Source organism: Bos taurus, chromosome 1 (assembly GCF_002263795.3).
Source record: "Bos taurus isolate L1 Dominette 01449 registration number 42190680 breed Hereford chromosome 1, ARS-UCD2.0, whole genome shotgun sequence".
Classification (NCBI taxonomy): domain Eukaryota; kingdom Metazoa; phylum Chordata; class Mammalia; order Artiodactyla; family Bovidae; genus Bos; species Bos taurus.
The window spans coordinates 71,654,635-71,680,570 of NC_037328.1; the positions used below are offsets into that span (position 1 = coordinate 71,654,635).

Here is a 25,936-nt window from a genome sequence, read left to right on the forward strand (position 1 = left end):
AAAAGAAACTAATAAAAACCTGTGGTATGATGGGTAGGATGACAGTATTCTCAGCAGGGACTGGCAGGACAGGGATCACAGGGACAGTGGGAGAAGAGGGAGATACAGCTTCTGTTGGCTAAAAATCATCAATGACAAAAAATCAGGAAAAATATAAAATAAAAGGGAAACATATAACAGAAAGTTTTGTCCAAAGATAAATTATAGTTTTCAGAAATAACTAAAATAGGTAAAATAATATATTACTTCAATTTAAATGAGAAAATGCTCTTAGAAGTAATTATACCACCAATAATAATTTTAATGACTCTAGTTAAAATAAGTGACTACTCTTTAGATGTTTAAATGAAAATAATAAAATATAATGATTTAACAATACTCCTCCACTGGGAGATAAGACACTCGCTTCACAGACTACAAATATTTTTATAGCATTCAGGATATATTTGACCACTTGCTTACTTGCATTCAAAGAATCAATTACTCTCATGATTAATTCAATTATTTTTTAAAAAGATGTAAATGGAACACAGGGTGTCTTGTAAAAGTACCAATCTCTGTTACCTGGATTAAATCATAAATATTTGCTGTACCAATGACATATTCTATACAAGAATTATTAACCTCATATCCTATACAAAATCTGGAAATTAACTGATGACCTAAATATAAGCATTAAAACCACAAAATTCTTAGAACATAGGGATAAATCTGGATATAACAATGGATTCTTAAATATGGTATCAAAAGCAGAAGTAAAAAAAAATTAGACTGTATCAGAATTCAAACCTTTTGTGAAGCAAATGGCATTATCAAGAAAGGGGAAAAGAACATATAGAATGGGAGAAAATCTTGCAAACTGTACATCTGATGATGGTTTCACATGAAGAACAGATAAAGAACTCACCATAAAAAGACAATTAAAAAATGGGCAAAGGACCTGGAACAGACATTTTCCAAAGAGGATACACATATGCACCCCAAAGTTCATAGCAACACTACAATAGCCAGGACATGGAAGCAATCTAAATGTCCATCAACGGATGAATGGATAAAGAAGATGTGGCACAAATATACAATAGGATATTACTCAGCCATAGAAAAGAACAAAACTGGGTCATTTGTAGAGATGTGGATGGACCTAGAGTCTGTCATATAGAGTGAAGTAAGTCAGAAAAAGAAAGTAAGTATCATATTTAATGCATATATGTAGAATCTAGAAAAATGGTACAGATGAACCTATCTGCAGGGCACAAATAAGAGACACAGACGTAGGGAACAGGCAGATGTATGGACATGGAGTGAGGTGGGGTGGTAGTGGGATGAACTGGGAGATTGGGAATGACATACACTGACGTGTAACACAAAAAGTGGGAACCTGCAGTATAGCACAGGGAGCTCAGCTCGGTGCACGTGGTGACCCATAAAGATGGAATGGGGAGTGGGTGAGGGGGAGGTTCAAGAGGGAGGGGGGATATGTATAAATATAGCTGATTCACTTCATTGTACAGAAGAAACTATTACAACATTTAAAAGCAACAACCCCCCCCCAAAAAAAAACAATAAGCACATGAAAATCTATTCAATATTATTATTCATTAGGGAAATGTAAATCAAAGTAACAATGACATATTACTTCATACTACTAGGAGGCAATAATAAAAAAGTAAAAACAAAAACAGAAAGTAACAAATGTTGGCAAGGATATGCAGAAATTGGAATCATCAAAAACTGCTGGTGGGAATGGAAAATGGTGCTGCCACTATGGAAAGCAGTTTGGTTTGGAAGTCCTTCAAAAAAACTACCCCTAGGATTACCATATGACCCACCGATTCTACTCCTGGGTAAATACTTAAAAGAGCTGAAAACTGGGGCTTGAATACTTTACCCTAGTGTTCAGTGATGCATTATCCACAATAGCCAAAAGGTGGCAACAACTCAAGAGTACCCATCAACAGATACAGAGATACAAAACATGGTGTGTGTACCTACACACACAATGGATAGTCATTAAGCCATAAAAAAGGGATGAAATTCTGATATATGTCACAACATGGACAAACCTTGAAAACATTATGTTAAGTGAAATTAACCAGATACAAAAGGTCAATATTTTGTGATTCCACTTATATTTAGAATAGGTAAATTCATGTAGATTAGAAGTTACCAGGGGCAAGAGAGAGAGGAACGTAAGGAGTTTACTGCTTAGTAGTTACAAAGTAAGTTTGAGATAGTGAAAAGGTGTTGGAAGTAGATGGTGGTAAAAGCTGCTCAATACTGGAAATGTAACTGATGCCACAGAATTGTGCAGTTAAAATTGGTTAAAATGGCAAATCTTATGTTAGATATACTTTATCACAATTAAAAACCTCAAAAATATTTTAATACAGGAAAGCAGGTCCCTTCACAGTGCTGTTGGATATATAACTTCATACAAACTTTACAAAAAGCAATCTAATAGCTTTAAAAATGTTGAACTCTTTGACTTAGTAATTCTGTTAGTCTATCTTGAGGGAAGCCTGGCATGCTGCAGTCCATGGGGTCGCAAAGAGTTGGACATGACTGAGTGACTGAACTGTATTCTAAGGGAATATTTAAAAAGCAAATGTCTTAATATTCAATATATTCTTTTGAACATTGTATTTGGGAAAATGCAAAATATCCTAAATATAAGGTGTTGGAATGGTTGTACAAATAATAATAATTTCATAAGGTTAAATACTATGCCCTGGAGATGGGCACAGCAACCCACTCCAGTATTCTTGCCTGGAGAATTGCATGGACAGAGGAGCCTGGTGGGCTACAGTCCATGGGGTCGCAAAGAGTCAGACATGACTGAAGCGACTTAGCATGCAAATACTATGCATCGATTAATAATCACCTGTAAGAACAGTCTGTAAGTCATATAGGATATTGCCTATGGCATGGCATTAACTAAAAAAGGGAAGATAAAAATTTTATTTAAAAAATGCAAAGACATGTTTGATAAGTTAACCTCTGAGGACAGGATTATGAATGGTTTTTCCCCCGCCTCTATTTTGAATTCTACTTTTCCAGTTGTCGACAATGGATAGATAGTGATGCTGTAATGCATGCTGAGGGATGGAAGATGTATTCCTATTAAGAGAAAAACAATTATAATATTTTACCATCTCATTTTCTAGAAAATAAACTGAAAATGCATTTCACATTAACTGTTCAAAAAGATACTAAAAATTTCAATGATTTTTATAAGATCATTAGAGTTGAAGAAGCTAGGGATAAAGTTTACCTCTTTATTTTACAACTGAGCTTAAGCTCATAGAAGTTAACGTGAGGAACGAGGAAAAGATCTGCTAGACTATTGTTATCTGGATATCCTGTTGCTGCTGCTAAGTTGCTTCAGTCGTGTCCGACTCTGTGCCATCCCATAGACAGCAGCCCACCAGGCTCCCCCGTCCCTGGGATTCTCCAGGCAAGAACACTGGAGTGGGTTGCCATTTCCTTCTCCAAAGCATGAAAGTGAAAAGTGAAAGCAAAGTCGTTCAGTCATGTCCGACTCTTCGTGACCCCATGGACTGCAGTCTACCAGGCTCCTTCGTCCATGGGATTTTCCAGGCAAGAGTACTGGAGTGGGGTGCCATAGAAAGAGATTTTAAGCCATTAGATTTTGTTTCCTGTTTTCTTTCTTTATAATATTACCAATTTAAATGAGTTCTCTGTTTTGAAAGATGGAAAAGTTACAGAGATGGACAATGGTGATGGCTGCACAACACCATGAATATATTTATTGACACTGAATTAACTGTACTTAAGTATACTAAGAAAGGTTAAAACAGTAAAATTTTGTTACATATATTTTATCACAATTAAAAATAAATTAGGAATAAAGTCTCTGTCTGTCTTACTTGGGATTCCAGACACTATTAATATACATTGTTCCTATAGGGGGAAAAAAAAGTTGAATTCCATATTATGAACTTAAAATAAATAATTTAAATACTAACAATTTTCAATAGAATACTTATAACTTTTTAAAAATGTTTGAAAAACCCAAGAGATTCTGACTCCTAATTTTATGACAAAGAGAAAAAGATAGTTTTAAAAGAATTTAAGTGAAGTAAGTCAGACAGGGAAGACAAATACCACATGATTTCACCAAACAAACAAACAAACCAAATGAAAACATAGATAGAAAACACAGACTCATAGATACAGAGAACAAATGCACAGATGCCAAAAACGGAGTGAGTTGGGGGGGGTGGACAAAACAGGTGAAGGAAATTAAGAGGTATAAACCTTTAGTTATGTAAGTCACAGGGATGTAATATACAGCACAAAAAGTAAGGTCAGTAATATCATAAAACTTTGTATGTGGAGAGATGGTTACCAGACTTATTGTGGTGATCATTTCATGATGTATGCAAATATCAAATCATTTAGTACACTCAAAACCAACATAATATTGTTCATCAACTATACTTCAATTATTCTAGAAAACTACTGCTGAATCAACTGAATATACATATGGAAAATGAAATGAACCCTTACCCTACTACCTTACACCATATGTAAAATTCCAGATGGTTTACTGTCATATTAACAGAAGCACAAAAATTAGATTTCTAGAAGGTAGCAATGATAGAATATAATCAGGATCTTGATGTAGGCAAGCACAGGTTGTTGAAGTCAGCAGAGTGAGGCAGCAGCATCCGTGCGCAGGGAGTGGATGGGTGCACAGTGATGCTGGAGTCTAAGCAGGATGAAGAGGGTATTGCATGTGGGCAGGCAGTGGCAGCAGCCTGGTATTTTTGTTGGATCCCAAGTGTGACAGAGTATCTGTGTGGCAGTAGCAGTAGTCTGGCATGAAGTATAGAGGCCTCAGTGGAACAAGATGGGGATATCTCTTTGATCTTGAGCAGGGTAGGAAGGATGTCCACTAAGAGCATCAACAGTGATAGGAGGTTGCTGACATACCTGAGACTTGATCCAATAAGTAAATATATAAAGGATAGTGGGAGCAAGGGTCCTCACATCAGAAAATGGAGTTGCAAACATGGAAAGGGAGAAAATCAACATGAAATCTATGGTTCTAGACTAGATTTGGAGGCACTCGTATGACAGCATGGTTTTCAATATATATAGACAAATACAGAAATAAATATCTGTGTTTACATATACATATGTACCCTTGCTCTGTCTACAGAGAACATCTGGGAGCAGTAACACCTCAATAGCATGAAAATACCTAGCACTCAGATCTTGGCTTATAAAAATCCATTCTCTAATTTTTTAAAAAAGGAATCTTTGGAGAAATGACTCCAGAGCTAGAGCCTAGAACTTTCTGCCTCTGCCAGAAAATAAGGAGGTGCTCAAAGAATTAATGAGGCATGACAAAGGACACAGAAGTCAGCTTGCTGGGGCTCTTATCAGTTACACTGGGAACAATGTGAGACTCAGATAACAATAATGATGGCGTAAAGTGAAGTTGTGTCCGACTTTTTGCAACCCCGTGGACTGTAGCCCACCAGGCTCCTCCGTCCCTGGGATTCTCCAGGCAAGAATACTGGAGTGGGTTGCCATTTCCTTCTCCAGGGGATCTTCCGGACCCAGGGATCGAACCCAGGTTTCCCACACTGCAGGCAGACGCTTTAATCTCTGAGCCACCATGGCAGACCCCTATGATGGCATAAACCCCACTGAATTAAAGAGGACTCCATGAGTCTACACTTACATAAATAATTACATAACAATGAAATGAATAGAGAGAAAAGTGCATTTCCTTACAGTAGATGCCAATCAAAATTGTAGAAGGAATGATGAAGTCACAAAATTATAATCTGGCAACCACCACAGTAATAACTCATTTAAGAAACATCAACAAATGTTAAAACTTCAACTGCTGCTGAATGACCCTTCCATTTCATTCTAATGGAAGCAAGTTTGAGTGGGAGACACACACACAGACACACATGTATCTCCCCTACAAATTTTTATTAATTACAGTGAAGAAATCCAGCAGATACTATCTTAACCAAAGTTAACATCATCAGGGATGGTACAAATCAAAATCATATGTTACCTAATGGGATGTAATCAGAGTATATCACTTCTGGGACATTCTTATCAAATATGATTAAGCTGAACATTAAACATCAGAAAAATCCAAGTTGAGTGATAAACTACAAAATAACTGGCTCTGATACATCCAAAGTATTAGAGACAAGAAAGTCTAACATTTATCATCTTTATTTTTTAAAACAGCTTTGTTAAGGTATAAGTGATATACAAGAAATTGTACTTTTTAATGTATACAGCTTGATGACTTTGAACATATGCAAACACCTGTGAAACAATTACCACAATCAAAGTAAGAGGCATATCTAAAACCTATAAGAAGTTTCTTTTTGCCTCTATAATAGAGTCAGATATTAGCTAATTAATAATCCACTTTAACATAAAAAAGACAAAGCTATATGCTTGTAACAAATTTCAAGGCCAAGCATAAACATTTCCTCCATTAGGCAGTTGTTCTCAAAAACCCTTTATGATATACTATAAATTCTTCAATATTACCTTGTAATACTGGCTCTGAACCTATTCTAAATATATTTCCTTTTGACAGAATCCTTTAAAGGATCTGAATACCATTTTTAAAAATCTTAAACAAAACATACACCATCTGATTCCACCCCACTCTCTATAGGGCACTGAGCAAGTGCTTTGAAGAAGAACATATACCCCTGCCTCTTTCTTAAGAAAGGAAAATACTGCTGAGAAAGTCTTCAAAAACAAATGCATATCAACACACATAATTTCCTAGCCACAATCAATAACCAGTTTGAGTCACAAAGGATTATACAACAACAAAATAAGTCATTTACTTTCCATGAAACAAAATACTGCCCTAAACAAATAATATCTAGTCAAATGAAGGTTGAGTGATGAGGAATAGTATAGATGTTAAATATGATAACAGAGTAAAAAGAAGAGACAAGGATATTTTGAGTGCAGGATTGAGAGCATGATAAAATTCTGGTGAGCTGTATAAGATGATTCTAAATTGGAAAATGTCAAACTTAAGGCTCTAATATGAATAATGAGGCAGCAATATAGAGTAACCACTACATTTGGGTTATTATAGAAAAGAAATTCAGCCTAAGCATTTGAAACTTGAAAAATCTTACATACATATTTTATTAGACAATATGACTTTCAGGCCATCATCCTTTTTCTGTTCCATTTGTATCACTCAATAAGATCAGCTCCAAAGAGTTTTAGTTGTTTTTTTTTTTTTTTAAATCTTGACCATGTGACTAACAACAGTCTCAGTTGTTTCTATCCATAGCAACACCATGGAATCATTAGCCTCTGAGGCCTCCTTCAGAGACTTGTTTCCATGACAACAGAGGCTATAATATTAACACTGTCTCAAAGAATACTGCAGAAAATGGTAAATTCCCATAAGGTAACTGGATTGTACATATTTTAAAAGTACTTTTTAAATGCCAGTATCAAATTGATGGCTCTCTGAAAAATGTTTTAACTAATTTTTAGAGATTCTTGTTATTTATTCAGTTTTACATTTTCAATTTAAGAGCTTAAAATTATGAAAGCAGCTTTTAAAAAGATTTTGATAAAAAGTGGTCTGAAGCCTCATGAGGTATAGCCACATGCTTAACGTGTACTGCACATCTCCATTTATGACTATGTACCTCCTTCTTTCACTTGCACTCACTCCACTCGATACATGAATAAATATAGATAGAGAATCCTTACCTTTAATAAATCCCTTCTGCTTGAAATAGCTAAAGTGGTTTTTTATATGTGCATATGAATACTGTCTGATACAGGAAGAAACAAAAGGAATAATTGGGAGGCTGCTATGATAATCCAGCTGAGAGGTGATCAGTAGCTTCAACCAAATGATGGTAATGGTGAAAACGGACATGAGTAGTCAAATAAAGATAACTTCTGAATGTAGAAGTGGTACCTATATGACTGATGGGAACCTGGGAAGGACTATTAAAAATAAAAGCAACAATGGCCACTAAAAATTATATTTTACATCATAGTTAGATCCAACCATAAAAGATTTACAATGCTTTCTGCACATATTTTTCTTAACTTTTTCTCACTTATAGTCTTATTAACATGCTCATAAAATTAAATTCTAAAGAAAGATAACTAATACCATACTACCAGGTAATGAGCTTAGAATACCCACAAAGATTCAATAAGTGCTAAGTAAATTTATAACATATTTAAGGAAAATGAAATAAATGAATTAGCAGATCTTTTGTTATCAATACCTTAAAGAAAAATAATTACCCCCATGCCACTGTTGGTCTATAAGAATTTTCCTTCTTTTTTTGGTTTTTGTATGGTATAGTTTAGTATTTTTAATCTAAGTTCCTTTGTTTAAATTTCTACAATGTGGTAGTGAGACATGTTTCTTTGAATAAATGTCAAAGAAAATACCTAAGAGGGAAAGAGAAATCAAGGAAAAGAACTGCAAGCTTTTCGTATGTTTATAGAAGGATAAAATACAGCACAATAAATTTACCAAAACTGTTTGGGAATCATTGTACTCAACAGGGATCCAGCACCTTCAAAATAAGTTTTTGTCATTGCTTAGATCTGGTTCCTATTTGATTCAAATGCTCATTTTGCCACATTTACTCCATATAGTACATTCAGTATAAACTCCATGTTATTTGAACCAGCTGCATATGATATTCCTATCATAATTACCTCTGAAGCAAACAGCAACAAAACTAGATATATTCTGAAACAAATACTAAGGGATTAAATACAAATTTTTGATTTTAAAATAACAGGGGAGAAAGGAAAACAGTCTAGTGATTAACAATCCTAGTATAGAAGTGCAAATCTGTTAGTTTACACAGACAGAACATAGTAGTTCATGAATGTATCAATATTTAAGTTTGCAAGATTGATATTTATGAATAGTTAAGGTAATCATCCCTTCATTATAAACAGATAGCATTCCATCAGCATTCAGCCATTCACTTTGTACTGATACAAGGATGAGCCAACAATCATTCAAAATTTCAAGTAAACAGAAATCCAAAACTTGAATTTAAGCTGTGGTCACATAATTAACAAACAGATATGAAACTACCAAATGCAATAAGCTGCCTGCCTCCCCACATTTATCGGACTATGGCTACAGAAACACACACAACCATGGACTTCACAATGACTAACCTAAAATGGGACCTCAACACTTTCTAGGACTCATACATTTACCCTATTTTGTTCATTCTTGTACAATCCCCAATGATTCAGGTCACTGTTAATCTTTCTGAAGTTATCTTCTACTATTCTCTTCCCACTTAGTGTTTCGACCATATTGGCCTCTCTGCTGTGTTTCAAACACTCTAAACAAGCTCTGGCCTCAGAGTCTTTTATTCAGTCTTCCTTTGTCTAGAATGCTTTTGTCCCAGATATCCACATGACCCAATTCCATAACTTCTTTTATGCCTTGCTCAAATAACACCCTTCAGTTGAAGCCTCTCCTAGTTATTCTATTAAACCTACCCCCACCACATACACACAAATATACACATTTCCTATTGTTTTCTCTTTCTACCTTTTCCCCAGTATACTATATATTTTAATTATGTTTGTCATCTGTCTTCTCCCCCTTTAATATAAGCTCTATAGGAGTAAGGATTCTTGTTCTATTCAATATTACTCCGGTATACATAGTTCCTAGAATAATATCTAGCACATAGGAAGTAGTTAACACATGTTTCTTGGATGAATGAAACAATATGACTGACAAAAGAGACTGAGTTCATCAGCACTCTAGAATGATAAAGTGACTCAGAGAACAGATTGTGTATATCCATCCCTCCCCCTGCCCACTTTCATTCTATACACATAGAAGACACTGCTAAGAGAGTCTGTGTGCTTGGGCAGCCACTACCAATCACAAAGTGCTCAAGATGTTCTAATATTTGATGATGTTCAAAATATAAAAATGCCAAAAAATTGCCAGTTTCATGTTGTCCTCTGCATGTGTGCTAAGTCACTACAGTCTATAGTGTTGCAGAGAGTCATCCCTCTGCCAGGTTCCTCTGTCCATGGGATTCTCAAGGAAAGAATTCTGGAGTGGGGTGCCATGGCCCCTGCCAGGGACTCTTGCCAATCCAGGGATCAAACCCATGCTTCTTATGTCTCCTTCATTGGCAGGTGGATTCTTTACTACTAGTGCCATCTGGGAAGCCTTGTTCTCTGTCTAGCAATAGTTAATTGCTTAATATTATCCTATGTGAAAGTAAACATGTCTTGTTCAAGAACATCTGCTCAAAAGATTTTCTCCTCTTTCCTTTTTAAACGTATTAAGTAGTAAATATCACTGACAGATCATATTTAAAGCATGCAGAGCCCTTCTTCCAAACTTCTGGGTCCTACTAACCTCAACTCGATCCCTAGGTCCCTTCTCAGATGGTAGCTGCTTCCTGTTGTTACTATCTCTGTTTTATTTTGGTGTTGACATGTTTCCTTTTCAGTTCTCCAATTCCTTTTAAATCACCATTCATATTACATTTTCCCTGTTAAAATGATTACTGTGGTGTCTGTTTTTCTGGCCGGACCTACTCAAGGTTACCAATCCTCTTGTCAAAACATAATTCTTCATCATTCTGTAATAAGATTGCTTCTCGGTATCTCCAGATTCCCCACTTAAAAGACGAGAATATTTTGCAGGATCAATTTCACGGGTGGTTGTGAAAGTGGTGATAAAGATGATGATGATAGGTACTTTACTGATGTCAGGTATCATAGTAAGGGTTTTGAGGGTTTGTCCCATTTAATTTTTTACTAAATCTTGATCCTTGTTTTCTGGAGGTGGAAGAATGAAGACTCAGAATTTATGTAATTTATCCAATGTGCTACAGCTAAAATAGAACAGAGCTTTAAACTCAGTCCATCAACCTCTAAAAACAACAGTCTCAACCAGTGCTCTCGAAAATCCTGCTATGTATTTAGTACAGTTGAAGCATTTAATTCCTAAGGTTGGTATTTATCTTTTTCTGCTATATGTCAAAATACTTACAAGTGATTATTTTCAAATTTATAATGCTTTGATACATTAGATGGTTCCAGCAAGATTAGTCAGAGTTAAATACAGAAAAATGAGGCTGGGATACGTTTCGTTTCAAATTGCAGATTATAATCTTCAGTTATTTGCCTCAGAGCCAACAAAAATTTTGTAAGGCAATCAATTGGTCCCATTCTGTCATAATAATAACTTCCTTATGCTCACAGCCGGCTGAATCAATAGTCACAGTTTAGATTTCAAAAATACTGATAATATTGCTCAGAAAGGGACTAAACTGGGGTCTACTAATGGATAAAGAATGAACAGGCAGCACCACTGTTAACAGGTGAGGGGGAAAACATCTTTCAAATAAATTCGTCTAGGGGCAGAAGTTGTGCTTAGGATTCTAAAATTCTACTGCTTCCAGATGTGATATCAGTTGGTTTACACTTGCACAAAATAGGTCCAGTCTTTGTTAACTGATTTGTACATGCCTGTACAATTGCGACATCAACTGGTTTATTTAAAGTTTGGTAAATAAGCTGGTAATTGTAGGATACTGTTCTCTGCATGATCTGAATAGCTACTCTTACCTTTATCAAAATTCTAAATTTTGATATAAGAATGGAGGACTGAAAAATGTTATCTAAATAACAGTGCCAGGAAGTACACAGTGAGAAAAATCTTTAAAGAAAATGACACTAAGTCAAATTTTAACAGTAAGAATATAAGTTCTTCATATATTAATATATATGCTTCAATTTTCTCACAGAAGCCTTTGAATTAGTTTTGAAATAGACATGGTTTTATAAAATCCTATAACACAGACTTATAATTTTAAAGCCATAGTTGTACATAAAAATGGCTTGGGAAATTTACAGTGGCCAAACCATATTTAGAAGTTCCAAACTTCTTTGTAGCCATCATCAGATTAAATGAAAATAAATGCATATAATTAACTTTATTCATTCAACAAACAGTCATCATTTGCATTCACCACTCTAGGCTCTAGGTATATAAGAAAACATACATCTATCCTACCAGCTCTTGTGAAGCTTTTGGTTTTATAGCTGATATTAAATCATTACCCAATTGATTACTGAAATATAGTTGTGCTAAGAGGTATGGAATACAATTCTCATGATAACAAATACTGCTTAAAATAAGAAAAGAGCAAAAATGTTGTGTGTGTTGAATCTCCTATTCTGACCCCAGAGGTTATGGGCCTGTCACTTTTTAGTACTGTTATTAACAGATTACTTTAAAAGTTAACCCTAAAACTATATATATCACACACACATACATACATGTTAGATATTAAAATATGCAAATTTCCATTTGTGCAATAAAACATATATATTGCTATGTGTCCTTGACAAAAAAAAAAAAGTGAAAGTTGCTCAGTTGTGCCCAACTCATTGAGACTGCATGGACTGTAGCCTGCCAGGTTCCTCTGTCCATGGAATTCTCCAGGCCAGAATACTGGAGTGGGTAGCCTTTCCCTTTTCCAGGGGATCGTCCCAACCCAAGGATCGAATCCAAGTCTCCCGCATTGCAGGTGGATTCTTTACCATTTGAGCCCTCCTTGACAAAAGGACAACCTAACAGTTACGACACTACACAGAAATTACAAAGATGTACACAACACGCTTCCTATTTATGAAGAGCTTATATAACAAACTTTACTTAGTTCTTCAAACGATAGCCAATCTAATCCACCTCAAGCTATCAGTGTTGTTCTTTTAACAAACTTTATTTTTTAGAGTAGAAAGTACAGAGTTCCCATATAACCTTTGCCCATACACATGCATTGCATCCCCATTATTGACATTTCCCACCTGAGCTGTACATTGTACAGTTGATGAATCTACAATGATACATCACTGCTATCCAAAGTTCACAGCTTACACTAGGGTTCATTCTTGATGTACATTTACAAGTTTAAACAAATGTATAATGTCAGGTATCCACCATTATAGTACCACATAGAATAGTTTCACTGGCCTAAAAATCTGTGCTCTATTCATCCCTCCCTCTTTCCTAACTTTGGCAAATAATCTTTTTACTATCTCCATAGTTTTGCCTTTTCTAGAATGTCATATAGTTGGAAGCATAGAATGTGTAGCATTTTCAGACTGGTGTCTTTCCCTTAGAAATATGCACTTATATAGAGTTCTTCCAAATCTTTTTAACACTTAATAACATTTCATCTACCCACTGAAGGTTATCTGGGTTGCCTCCAAGTTTTGGTAATCATGAATAAAGCTGCAATAAACATCTGTGTGCAAATTTTCATGTGGACATAAGTGCTCAACTCATTTGAATGAAAACCAAGGAGTGCAACTGATGGATTAAATGGTCAATCTGGTATTTTTTTTTAAGTGAATATAACCACTGTAAACTTTTTGTTTAATATTCATCTTTATGCTTTTCTAGTGCCCAAATTACTGGATCTTAAACACCACTTGAACATATTTTTGAGTAGTAATGTTTTGGGTAGTAATGCTAAGTAATGCTAAGTAATGCTAAGTAATGCTAAGTCATTTCAGTCGTGTCCAACTCTGTGCGACCCCAGAGACAGCAGCCCACCAGGCTCCCTCGTCCCTTGGATTCTCCAGGCAAGAACACTGGAGTGGGTTGCCATTGCCTTCTCCAATGCATGAAAGTGAAAAGTGAAAGCGAAGTCGCTCAGTCGTGCCTGACTCTTAGCGACCCCATGGACTGCAGCCTACCAGGCTCCTCTGTCCATGGGATTTTCCAGGCAAGAGTACTGGAGTGGGGTGCCATTGCCTTCTCCATATGTTTTGGGTATAAAGGGAAACAATTTCCAAATCTGAGTAATGACATTTTTAACAAAAGTACTGGCCTTTTGAGTAGGAAATTCAACTTTGTCAAGAGACAGCATCTCATAACCAGTATAACAATGTTTATCCTAACTTTGACTGCTTGGTAATCATTACTCAAAGAGACTGTTTCTACCCATTCTCTGGGAAATTTATTCTACTATCAGAGTTGGTATTTCCAAAGTAGTTTAAGAGGATTATCTACTTACTCTATATTCTAGTTTAATACAAAGGCATTACACTGCTAAATATAAGCAATTTCATTCTTTAGAGATGAGGAAAAATATATATATTTAAATACATTTAAGTAAATACATGAATGTATTTTATACATATATATATTTGACCACTTCAAAATACAATCATCATTAGGCATAAGGCCAAATGTTTAAAACGTATATAGATAAGGTTAGGCCAATTCATGTTGGTCCAAGGTGGAGATGTCTTGTGAATATTTAGACCTGCTGCCTGGAAGGAACTGTCGTAAGATAAAAGCTTATAGATAATAATATCATATGCCTCTGTCTGCCTGGGAAGTTTCCCTTTTCTATCAAAAGTACTCCAAGTTTGGTCAGTGAGTGATACATTCATCCTAGTTATAAGGAAACTTAATAGTTTTTCTCCTGTTCTCTCCCTGCTTCACCTCCTCAAGGCGAAGGGTAAATAAGAAGAGCATCATCAGCTGGAGGATCAGTATAACACTGAAGTGTGACATGTTTCACAAAACATTTAAGAGAGAATTCAGATGGATTAAAAATATATAATAATAGTCAGGCAGTATTAAGTGCTATGAAGAAAAATGTTTAAAAAGATAAAAGGACAGTGATGTCTGGAATGAAGGAGTGCCTGCTACCTTAGATAAGAATCTAGAAAGATCCTCCAAGAAGGTAACAGATGAGCATAAATCTGAAGGAAGTGAGGAAATTAACTATGAGAATATCTGAGGAAAGAATGTTCCAGGCAGAGGAAACAGTTACATTAAGGTTCTGAGATAGCCACGTGCTTGATTTATTTGAGGAATAGGAACAAGGCCAATAAAGCTAAGTAAGTGAGGGAGCAATAGGAAATGGGATTAGAGACACTGCCAGGGACTAGATAATAAAGGGCCTTTTGAACTATGGTAAAGAAGGACTTAGGATTTTATTATATGTTGGATTGGAAGCCATGAAAGTGATAAAAACAAGATAATGACATGAACTGACATTCTGTAAGGATTCCTCTGGCTTCTGGGTAAAGAACAGACTGGTGAGAGTGAAGAATGGAGATAGGGAGTCCAAATAGATTATCTACTGCTGTAGTTCAGGCAACAAATTAAATAATTTTAATTAGTCATTATAGAGTAGTGAGAAGTGGTTAGATCATATATTCTAAACACAGAGCCAACAGAATTTGCTATTAAATTGTGTGAGCAAAAGAAAAAGGAACAGAAGATGATTTCAAGGGTTTTTTATCTTCAGCATCTCAGTGACTAAATGAGGATGGGGAAAATAATATTAGAAACTCTATTTTTGACATGTTAACTTTCAAATACTTAATCCAAGTGGAGATATGGATTAGGAAAGCTAGGTATACAAGTCCAGTGAACAGGGATTAGCTCTGGACTGAAGGAACGAATACTGATGTTAATTAACGGCACCTGAATAAGATCAACTGAAATATGAGTATAAAAAAAGAAGTTCAAGGATTGATGCCCTGAGTTACCACTCTGTTAGTAGTTAAGAAGAGGAGGAGGATACTGCAAAGGAAATTGAGGTTGGGAGAGTAAGGAGAATGGTGTTCAAGAGTTAAATGAGAAAAGAATTTAAAGGAGGGAGTGAGTAGTCAATGTGTAAAAAGCTGTGGAAGGGTCAAGTAAAATGAAGACTGAGAATTGATCACTGGATTTGACAGTCTATACTCCAAGAGGGTTGTTTTAATGAGAGGTATTATGCTGAGTATGTATGTTGATGGGAATACTCCAGTACAGAGGGAAAGACAGATAATGCAATGAAAAGGAAATTTCAGAACTCTCTGAAAAGTCAAAAATGAAGATTTAGTACAAAAGTGATGGGTGAGATTTAAGAACACAAACGAATTATTTAACAGGATGGGAGACAGAATAAGACCATCAATTGAGAATGGGCCAGGAAACAGGTATTGGAAATTTGACACGCAGCTTTGGATCCAATGTGGAGGAGGCAGAGTTGCAATTAACCAAGGTTGGATCTTACCACTGAAGTGACAGAGGAGCAAGCAAGTTAAGATTATGAAAAATATTGTTTAAAGTTATGGGCCAAGGAATTTGAGCAAGGCAAGGAGGGAAGTGGGAACACGAAAGAAGTGATGGATAGTAAAAAGTTGGGCTGGAGGTCTTTAGAGGGTAAAAGAAAAATTGTTATAGAGGAGAGGAGCCGAAAAGAAAAGAAGTGCTAGTCACTTTGAAATGCTTGCAACTGAGATTCTGTAAGTGATATACTCAATGATAATGAGGTCTTTTTTAAAAAAAAATTATTTATTTATTTGGTTGCACTAAATACCAAGGATTGAACCCAGGCCCCCAGCATTGGGAGCATGGAGTCTTAGCCACCAGACCACCAGGGAAGTCCTTAATGAGGTCTTAACGCAGGTCACTCAAGTGAAAGAAAAAAATAAGACTTCTAGAGGTAAGGATAATCAAAGAACTGAGAGGTCAAGATTTTGGAAGGATCACATCAAGAGACTGAAAATCTCAAAGAATGATTATATGAATAGTGGACAAAGAAAAGATAGTAAACCTTCGTTTAAATCATCTGTGTAAATGGTGGTTGAAATCATCAGTGAGCAGATGTATATGACTAGATGCATAAGATGTATGTGACTAGACATGAGAGGGAGTAGAAAACACTGTCAGTCTGATGACAGGTACATTTTTTAAAGACAGAAGTTACAATCATCCATAAATATCAATAATAAGCAAGGAAGACATCAACTCCACTTGTTGGTCCCAAGGTAAACAGGATGTGATAGATAATAATTCCACTTTTTGTGAGGGCTACAGAAAAAACAGTAATCTTCGGGGAATGCCAGATTTCTATGAGAGAAAAAAGATGAGATAAACCATCACAGAAGAGTTTGAGGATAAAGGAAATCTTGGTGATTGTGAACTGGGAGTTCCAAAGAGCACAGTGAAAGGAATTGGGAGATCATAGATAAACGGGAGTTTAGAACAGATCAGAGATAAACCAGAGTCAAACAGAGATAAGGAAATAAGTGACAGTGATCTGGAAGGCTTGGATTTTTTGTAGCAATTAAGATAAAAGGAATGCAAAGTATAAAATTAGTCCTGATGGCAAGTTTGGTAAAAGGTGGTATGTGCATGCTAGTTGGTTCAACCTGTTTGACTCCTCATGACCCCATGGACCACAACCTGCCAAGCTCCTCACTCAGTCCATGGGATTTTCCAGGCAAGAATACTGGAGTGGGTTGCCATTTCCTCCTCCAAGGGATTGATCTTCCCAATCTAGGGATCAAACCTGTGTTTCCTGTGGCTCCTGCATTGGCAGGGGCATTCTTTATCACTGAGCCACCTGGGAATCCCAGTAAAAGGTGGATAATCAGTTAAATTTTAGTTGTTTAGTTGTGATTGATTTAGCATTTGCAGAATTGAGTGTTGGGAAGGAAGGCAAGATCAGGGAACTGGTGGGTTTATCAAGAATTTGAAGTGCTCATTAGGGCTCTTCCCTTAAATTCTGCAACTGACGATTTAAAAGTGTACAGAATGTCAGAATGAACGGCACTGTCCTAGGTACTGTAATTCTTAATTATCTAATTTGAATTTTAAGACTAGTAAAACTAAGCAATAAAAAATAAAATCATAAAACAAAATAATAAAAATAATAGCTGCCAGGCACTGTACTAAATATGTTACATACATTTAACTGTTTAATCAATTAACTCAATGAAATTGATGTTATTGCCTTTATATATATCCAATGCTCCTAAAACTTAAATCTTTTCTACTCCAGAATGTACCTGTTTAGGACAAATAATAGGCTTTTATACAAATTAGCCTATTTTTCTGGTATCTGAACAGTGGGACTCTAAATGAACAGTGGTTTCTTGTATTTTAATTTAGGACAGATTTTTTTTTCCTCTAAAAAGCAGCTTATTCAATTCATGTGGCTAATATTCACTCCTGTTAAAATTTTATTGTTCTGCTTCAACTATGGTAATTCATTATGTCTGTTTCATTCACTCCTAGGAAGAGAATTTCGCTGTCTTCAGTTTAATTTGGCATGTCAATTGTCTGGGGAAGATAGGAAATTCTTTTTGAACATTTCTAATGATCCACATTAGGGATTCTGAAGTAATCCAAAATATGGGAACATTTGCTAAATATACATTTGAAGTGATCTACCACATTACAGCTGTTCAAAGCCTACATGGCTTCAATTTTCATTAATAAACACTGACATCACCAAGTAGATAAAAGCTTTTACTTAGGAAACAATCAAGTAGCAAAGTCTAGAAGTACTATGCCAGAATTCTTTAAAGCCTTGCTGAATATAAAAACTGGTCCCAGATAGGAACAGAGTTGCATACACTAAATAGGACAGGGCAAATAGACATCAAAGGATCATAAATACAAAAACAGAAAGAAGGCTGAGATGAGGAACTGAGGAGGGCTCGACAATGAGTATCCCACATTTTCTATAATGACTAATCAAAATTAAGAACATAAGTAGTAATGGAGCTCAAAATAGAAAAACTTACACCAAAGTAAAATAATTCACAAGAAACTCAGCTTAACATTAAAAAAAAATTCACAATGTAAACTTTTGGGATACAGCCAAATGACAGACATCAGTGACAATTTACAAACTGTATGGCTATCATCACTGGGTAAAGGGGTGAGGAAATGACAGGGGGTTTGTGTAGCTTGAAGAAAATCTGAAGAGAGGAGAAGAAAATCTGAAGAGAGAAGAAAAGGGAAGTGAGGAAGAGATGGGCTACAGTGAAGAATCAAAGGCACTTATGATGGCAATAGAGTGAATCCAATGAAGATAGGTACCCAGGAGGTTTCAGACTAGGTTTCATATTTTGGAAGGCCATGAGATAACAAGGTGTTAGGTGGGAGAAATGAAAACTAATTAATCAGTCAATTCCATAAACATTTACTGAGCACCAACTTCACGGCAAGCCCCATCTGAGAAGCTGAGGGAGAGGTCTTGGAGAAGTCTATAATCACTTGGCTTTCCTAACACTTAAAAAATATTAATGATTTTTCTACTAAGTTCCACATGTTACAGTAGAATCTGACACAAAATCATAGTTGTAAACACAAATATCTTAAACAGATGAGCAATTTAAGTGAATCTGTAAGTTTTCTATTTATAGAGGACATTTGATGGGATATTAAATCAGAGTAATTACTTTCAAATTAGTAAAACTGCATTTAATAGCAACTCTCCAGAATGCGAAAAGTACTATACATCATAGTTATAAGGAATTAGAATCAAAGTTAATCTTCCTATCAAATCTTAGAAAAGAATATTTCTGACAGTAGTGAAAACAGGAGACCTGGTAATCACTGTTGCTATTTATAATGACAGAACAAAACACTATCGTACGTATATATTCATAGGTATATAGCATATGCTCAATAAACTACAAAATTTCATTAATCTACTTTGTTTTTAACAATATAAAAATCCTCTGGTACTAAAAAATAAAACTTCTAGACGTAAGTCAGTAAATGAAAAATAAAAATGTATCATAGGATTAACTAACATCAAAATAGGTCTCACATTCGTTCTCACTCCTATTACATTTCATCTTGTAAAATGAATTTCAGTGAGTTACAACAAAAGATTTTGACATACAAAATACCTAACTCATCAGTGAGGAAAACAACACAGAATGAAAAATGCAATGTTGGTACTCCAGAGCTGGAGAAACAGAAGCTAAAACTCTGACCTAAAGTCTATATTTACAGATACAAAATACAAAGGTAATGAAAAAGACAAAATAAGTAACAGAAAGAGGGCTGAAAGAAATAAAACTAAGTCATTTGTCAGTATACATAAGTGATGTGAACCAAATGGGAGGAAGATAAAATTTTAAATGGCTTTGTAGGATCAACTATAAATAGAGTTTTCATTAAAATCCTGACTATTTTAGTGCAATGCAATAGTAACTTTATGGCCCAACTCCTAGGTAACTATAATTGTGTGGTTTCAACAGCTTTATATGTAAACTATTTGGTTGTTTTTGTATGTCCTTTATAAGATGAATTATGTATCAATGGTTGTGTCTGTGCATATACACATATAGTAGTGTGTATTTGAAGTTTTTAACATAACTTTCTCATTGACAATGGAAATATCACTTAATATTAATCCACAATGAATAACAATGCCAAGCTTTAGCCCCTGTGTCCCTTTTTGGTATATGTAATTGCAGTTAAAATTAAGTTAGTTAAATTCTTGGGGCAGAAATCAATCTAAGGGTTAAATGAATCACTGCCTCTTAAGTTTTAAGTAACTTCACCGCCTACTTATAAACTATTAAGGACTCTCCCTACCCAAGTAATTTCATCTCTCTCAAAAATGTAAGAAAAACAAGTATGATATTTTTACTTAAGAAATTTGAGATTTTAAAATAAAAATTATTGAAAGACAATTCTAAAACCAAAACCAAGAAGCTTTGACAGTTGCTTTATACTTACTGTGCTGCTTCTAATTCATTTTTTTAAAGATGGTTTTCAATTAAAGGAATTTTTTTTTAAAGGCCCTAAGGTATGTGTCTACATTTTAATGTAAATATGATTGATGTCAAAGGACAACAGTATTCTCATCTTGTTTTTAAATTAGACTTTTGTTATGCTTTCATTTTTACTAGAGTTGAATGAATATCTATTAAAAACATGTTTTAAAATAAAAATATTCCCCAAATCCTCCTTTAATACCAAATAATAGGTATTTCATCAAATTATTAACTTTATACTTTCCTTTTATTTTTAATACTCCTCAAAAAGTTGTTTTACGTCATCTTTTTAAAATTTGGAGACTTTTAGTGTTTGCTCAGCTCTTTGAACTGTCAACTGAATATATGATAAAATTTTATTTACATCATGTAATTATGCAAGTTTACTGCTCTCAAATTAACCCTATGTAATATATTTACAGAAATGGAAGGATTCATTAAACCCCTTGAATAAGCCATACTATAATAACTTTAAGATATTAGCATGTATAATAATAGCCAACTGTATTCAATTTAATCTATTCTCAAAACTCTAGAAAATAAAAATACTTCAAATTTTCTTGCTTATTCACTGCAACAATCTCCCTGAGGTTATTTAATGACATATAAAAACTAAACAAACAGATATTTTCTTTTGTCAGACATCATACTTTATAGCATTTAACAGTCTGAAAATAAGGAGACAAGCATTATTAACGCACATTTATGTATGAATGGCTTTATATTTTTAGAGAAGTCATTCAACAGAATCTGAGACTGTTTTGTTTGGCATTACATAAGAGCAAAGGGAAAATATTTTTGTTTCCCCTTCTGTGCTAAAGACCTGCATAGAGGGACTGAAAACACACATTTCTGCGCACCCAGGGTTTCAGTGCATAAGATAATGTTTTAATAAGAAGAAATCTATACTAATACATTTCTGTAAAGCAACACGAACCAAAATATACTGAAAATAATTTCAACAAGTGGTATGTTACCTGGGTGGAGCTGGTGGCTACCGAGATGCAGTCAATAAAGCTGTGTCTTCGAGTGAAAAATGCAACTATCTGCTGCCAGCGTGAAGGTTCTGGCTCAGCTTGCAGTTCATCTGATGAGCCCTTTTTTGCCCAGTGTTTTTGCTTTGGGCCTACTGAGCCATGGCTAGAGCTAGTATTGCCTCCTCGACTGGCGCGAGAGTATAGAAGTGTGTTGTTCCCGAAAATGTAATTCATCTCTGCAGCCCTGCAGGTGGTTGCCAAGCAGTCTTACTTCTCTACCAGCTGCTGAGTGGTGAATGATCGGTAAAAACTGCAGCTAGAATTACAGCAGCATCACTTGTAGATCAGGGAAAATAAAAACCTTGAGAAAGGATGCTCATTTTCTCTGTAATTTCTTCCCATGAAAGAGCTTGCATCTTTCCTCTGTACCTGTTGTTAGCTGTATGAGGGCTGAGTTTATATTTGCAGGCAAAAAAGATGGCATAAGGTAGATTTCTTTCTCATGATTATTTTTTCACCAGCGTCTGCAGGAACCAAAAGCTGTTCTTTTGTTAGCTGATAACTAGACAGACTGAAATCCAGGAAGTGAGCTCGATTAGCAGGTAAAGAAGGATGTTTTAAACACTGGACTACCAAGACCCTTTGGGGCTGCCGGATTTAATGCACTGGGTGGAGAAACCCTGGATTACCAAGTTCAATCACAGTCTGAAGTAAAATCCAATGGCATCTTCACTGCTTAAATAAATTATAAATATGAACTGAATTTAAAAATACAAGAAGATTCTCTCTGCCAATACTTCTAATTGTTTAAAACAATTTTACTAAAGGAGTCTTTTTCATTCAGATATAAATTTCTACATCTGGAAGGCACTTACATTAAATAGCACTAAGGTTTTAAAAGGTATCATCTACATTAAACTCTGAGGATCTAATGACACAGAGAAATCCATTTGGAATGTAACCTGATCATTTTATGTAATATATTGGTCTTAAGTGCTTTGATTAATTGAGTTTGATGACAGAAACAGAATAATTAGCAAAATAAGTATTTGGCTTCTCGTATTTTTGTGATAAAAAAGCATTGTTATCAGCCATCATCCCTCTCATATATGTTATAAACATTATCAAGTTATGAATTTGTAAAAATACAAAAAGAAAGGTTAAATTTTTTATTTTATAGCCAATAAAACATATTTTTTCTAATACTACATAAATAATACTCTGGTTCACGAAATAACACTGTTTGTTAAATAGATACTTTCTAACATCTAATATCTAGGTCTGTATTTCTCCACACAGCAGTCCATTCTCAGAATCACCTAGGATGCTTGTTAAAAAAAAAAAAAAAATGCAGACTGGTATCCTCTCCCTATCAGAACTTTTAGGGGTATGGGAGATCTGAGAATTTTCACTTTTAAATAGCCCCCTAAATAAGCACCCTCAAGTTTGAGAACCACAAACTCCTAAATCTGTCCGCTTAATACCGTGCTATATTAGTATATAACACAATATATTGCCATTATAAACAATATGTGAATAAAAATGCTACTTCAAAATTTACTAGTAGTTGAGTAATTGTTTTAAAGTTGCTATAACTGTATCAATATTCCCAACCTCAGCCATGAATATTTTTTTTTCAGATGCAGATCTACAAAATATTGCTTACTTTTGCTTACCAGCACCAACTAAATGCAGCCTACTGAAATGTAGCATTGGCAAACCACAACCTCTAGGTCTACTTCAAATCCTGATTTGGCAAGAAAAGATGCAAACACTGTCTCTATGATTCCACCTCTAAGATACAAACACATGCCCCCAAAGGGTTGAGAGTCATGTGGGACTGCTGGAAGTAATATGTTCTGTGACAGATTATAGCAAAGTTTGCTTTCTCCCAAGGACTCCAACAAACAGTTGCTGGCAGTTTTATGGCCATACACAGATTGGTCTTATCTATTCGGGGGTAGGGGAACACAGCAAACACTAAGGGTAGACAAAGAACTAAGAATACTCTCTAAAGAAAAAAAAAAACCTAAAAATAAAAAATCTTACCATGGACCAGGTACTGATTAGTGTGGTTTATACAAATGTTCTAGTAATTAGCTGTGTGCTCAGACAAGTGAGACTCTTTGTGACCACATGGACTATAGCCTGCCAGGCTCCTCTTGTCCATGGAATTTTTCAGGCAAGAATACTGGAGTGGATTGCCATTTTCTTTCTCCAGGGGATCTTCCCAATCTCCCAATCTCCTGATCCCAATCAGGGATCAAACTTGTGTCTCTTGTGTCTCCTGCACTGGCAGGCAGATTCTTTACCACTAGCACCCCCTGGAAGCCCAATTAGTGTGGTTTATACAAATGCTCTAGTAATTGGTTTGGCCCCTAAATGTGTGTCTATGATGGAAAACTAGGGTGGAAACCTAGATCTTATATAGATTCTGTTACCCTGGATTGGTAAAGATGAGGATATTGAAAACAAATGTTGAATGCAAATATCCTACCCAAGATGAAAACAGTATCAACACACACAGTCATTCGTATACAATAATTTCTTATGCTAGTTAGCTTTTAACTGTTCCCAATCAATTAAATCAGATTACTCCATCCCATACATGGGATGAGAAATACTTCTCAATATATAAATTTCCTATGCAAATCCAATGACATTAAAAAAAAAAATCTTTGAGTTTTGAGACAGGTTTCTTCATGAAAATGTCCCATTACCTAGCTACAGAAATTTACGATCATCTCATCAATTGCCCATAGTCAACACCCGCACACAAAACCATGGATGTACCTAACTCACAATTGGTTTCATACAATCTAATTGGGAAGCAGAAGGCACCTAAGTCCTCACTGATCTCTGCTTTAAAATAATCCAAGCCATGTGGCAAAGCTGAAAGATACTCTATTCCATTAAAACAAATTTTTAATTATAGAACTTAAAAAGTCTATTTAAAATAGTATACTTTAAAAAATACCACACAATGTTTAAATCACCGAAGAGAACACTATTAAGATTTTAATATGATATATGAAGAATTAACATTTTATTTTTGCAGTCAAATTCTCTACTAATGAGCTATACTCCACACCTAATATTCTTCTTTTCTGTATAGCTTAATCTTTCTTTTTCAAAGAACAATATTATCTACAGAAGAACTCTAAACAAGAGGAGGAGGCTTCCCAGATGGCGTAGTGGTAAAAAATCCACCTGCCAACGCAGGAAAGTTTGACCTCTGGGTTGGGAAAATCCCCTGGAGGAGGAAATGGCAACCCACTCCGGTATTCTTGCATGGAAAATTCCATGGACAGAGGAGCCTAGAGGGCTAGTCCATAGGGTTGCAAAGAGTTGGGAGACAACTCAATGTGCATGCGCGCACGCACACACACACACACACACACAATAGCAGAAAGCATAATTAAACAAAGTATATCCATTTAGTGGATTTTTACATACTTAATGATCATAAAAAATTTATGACTATGAGAAATGTTTATTTTATAACATTATACGGAAGTAAAGACAGTTCAAAAATTTATACAGGATAGGCCCTCAATTACTTGTATACATTTCCAAACTTGGAAATAAACCCAGAAGACTTTAAGATATAGTAACAAAGGCAATGATTAAATAATCTTGGTGAAAATTTTTGAAAGGTTGAAGGATGAGAGGAAAAACAATACTGAAACTCTAAAATACTAGAAAAAAAAATTAAGTGACCACAAAGTCAACAATACTATAAATGCAACATAACATTTTCCTTACCTTTTTATCTTTATAATATGGCTTACTAAATTTTAAAACATGCAGCAGTTAAGAAAAGATTAAACTAAGAAGTTTGATAACATAGAATTTTTATTTACCTGATCATTTATACACAAATTCCTTCTGTATGAGCGCCATCTAGTGGTCATATTGTATGCAAACTGCTCAACTTAGTACATCAGAGTCATCCAAGAAAGATAAAACTCAACAGTATTTTAAGATGCTCTGAGTTGTGAAAACAAAGTTGATTTCAAAAAGTACTCAGTATGTACTCAAAGTGGGACAGATTCTATTCCTGTAGCCTTTAGTTCAAAAGGCACATGTTTGCTTACATCCGTTCTTCTGCTACCCCTGTTTCTCATAGTATTAAAAAAACTACCAACTGCTGCTGGTGAGTATTAGTACTACTGAATTAAATGCTTCCAGGCTAGAAGATATATTTATTTAAAATAATTATCTGTTCACATACCCTGTTCTGTCTTCAATTTCAAGTCCCTCAACTACATTTACTTTGCACATAAAAAATAATTTTCCTTGTCACTGAAGACAAAGTCAAAACATGAACTCTTTTATTTATC

General features: G+C 35.1%; 1 protein-coding gene across 16 annotated transcripts in view; it reads right to left on the reverse strand.

Moving 5' to 3' along the window:
- The window catches only part of DLG1 (discs large MAGUK scaffold protein 1), a 270,955-nt gene that overhangs the window by 143,287 nt on the left and 101,732 nt on the right, over nucleotides 1-25,936 (reverse strand). For 10 of the 16 annotated variants that reach the window (XM_024994948.2, XM_059888069.1, XM_024994955.2 and 7 more), the window contains exon 6: nucleotides 20-118. The exons of 4 other annotated variants lie outside the window; for them this stretch is intronic. In XM_024994948.2, the coding sequence (XP_024850716.1) occupies nucleotides 20-118 (99 nt within the window). Of the gene's footprint in view, nucleotides 1-19; nucleotides 119-21,593; nucleotides 22,747-25,936 lie in introns of those variants that run through there. 2 more of the 16 variants (XM_059888111.1, XM_059888108.1) reach the window with 2 other exon arrangements.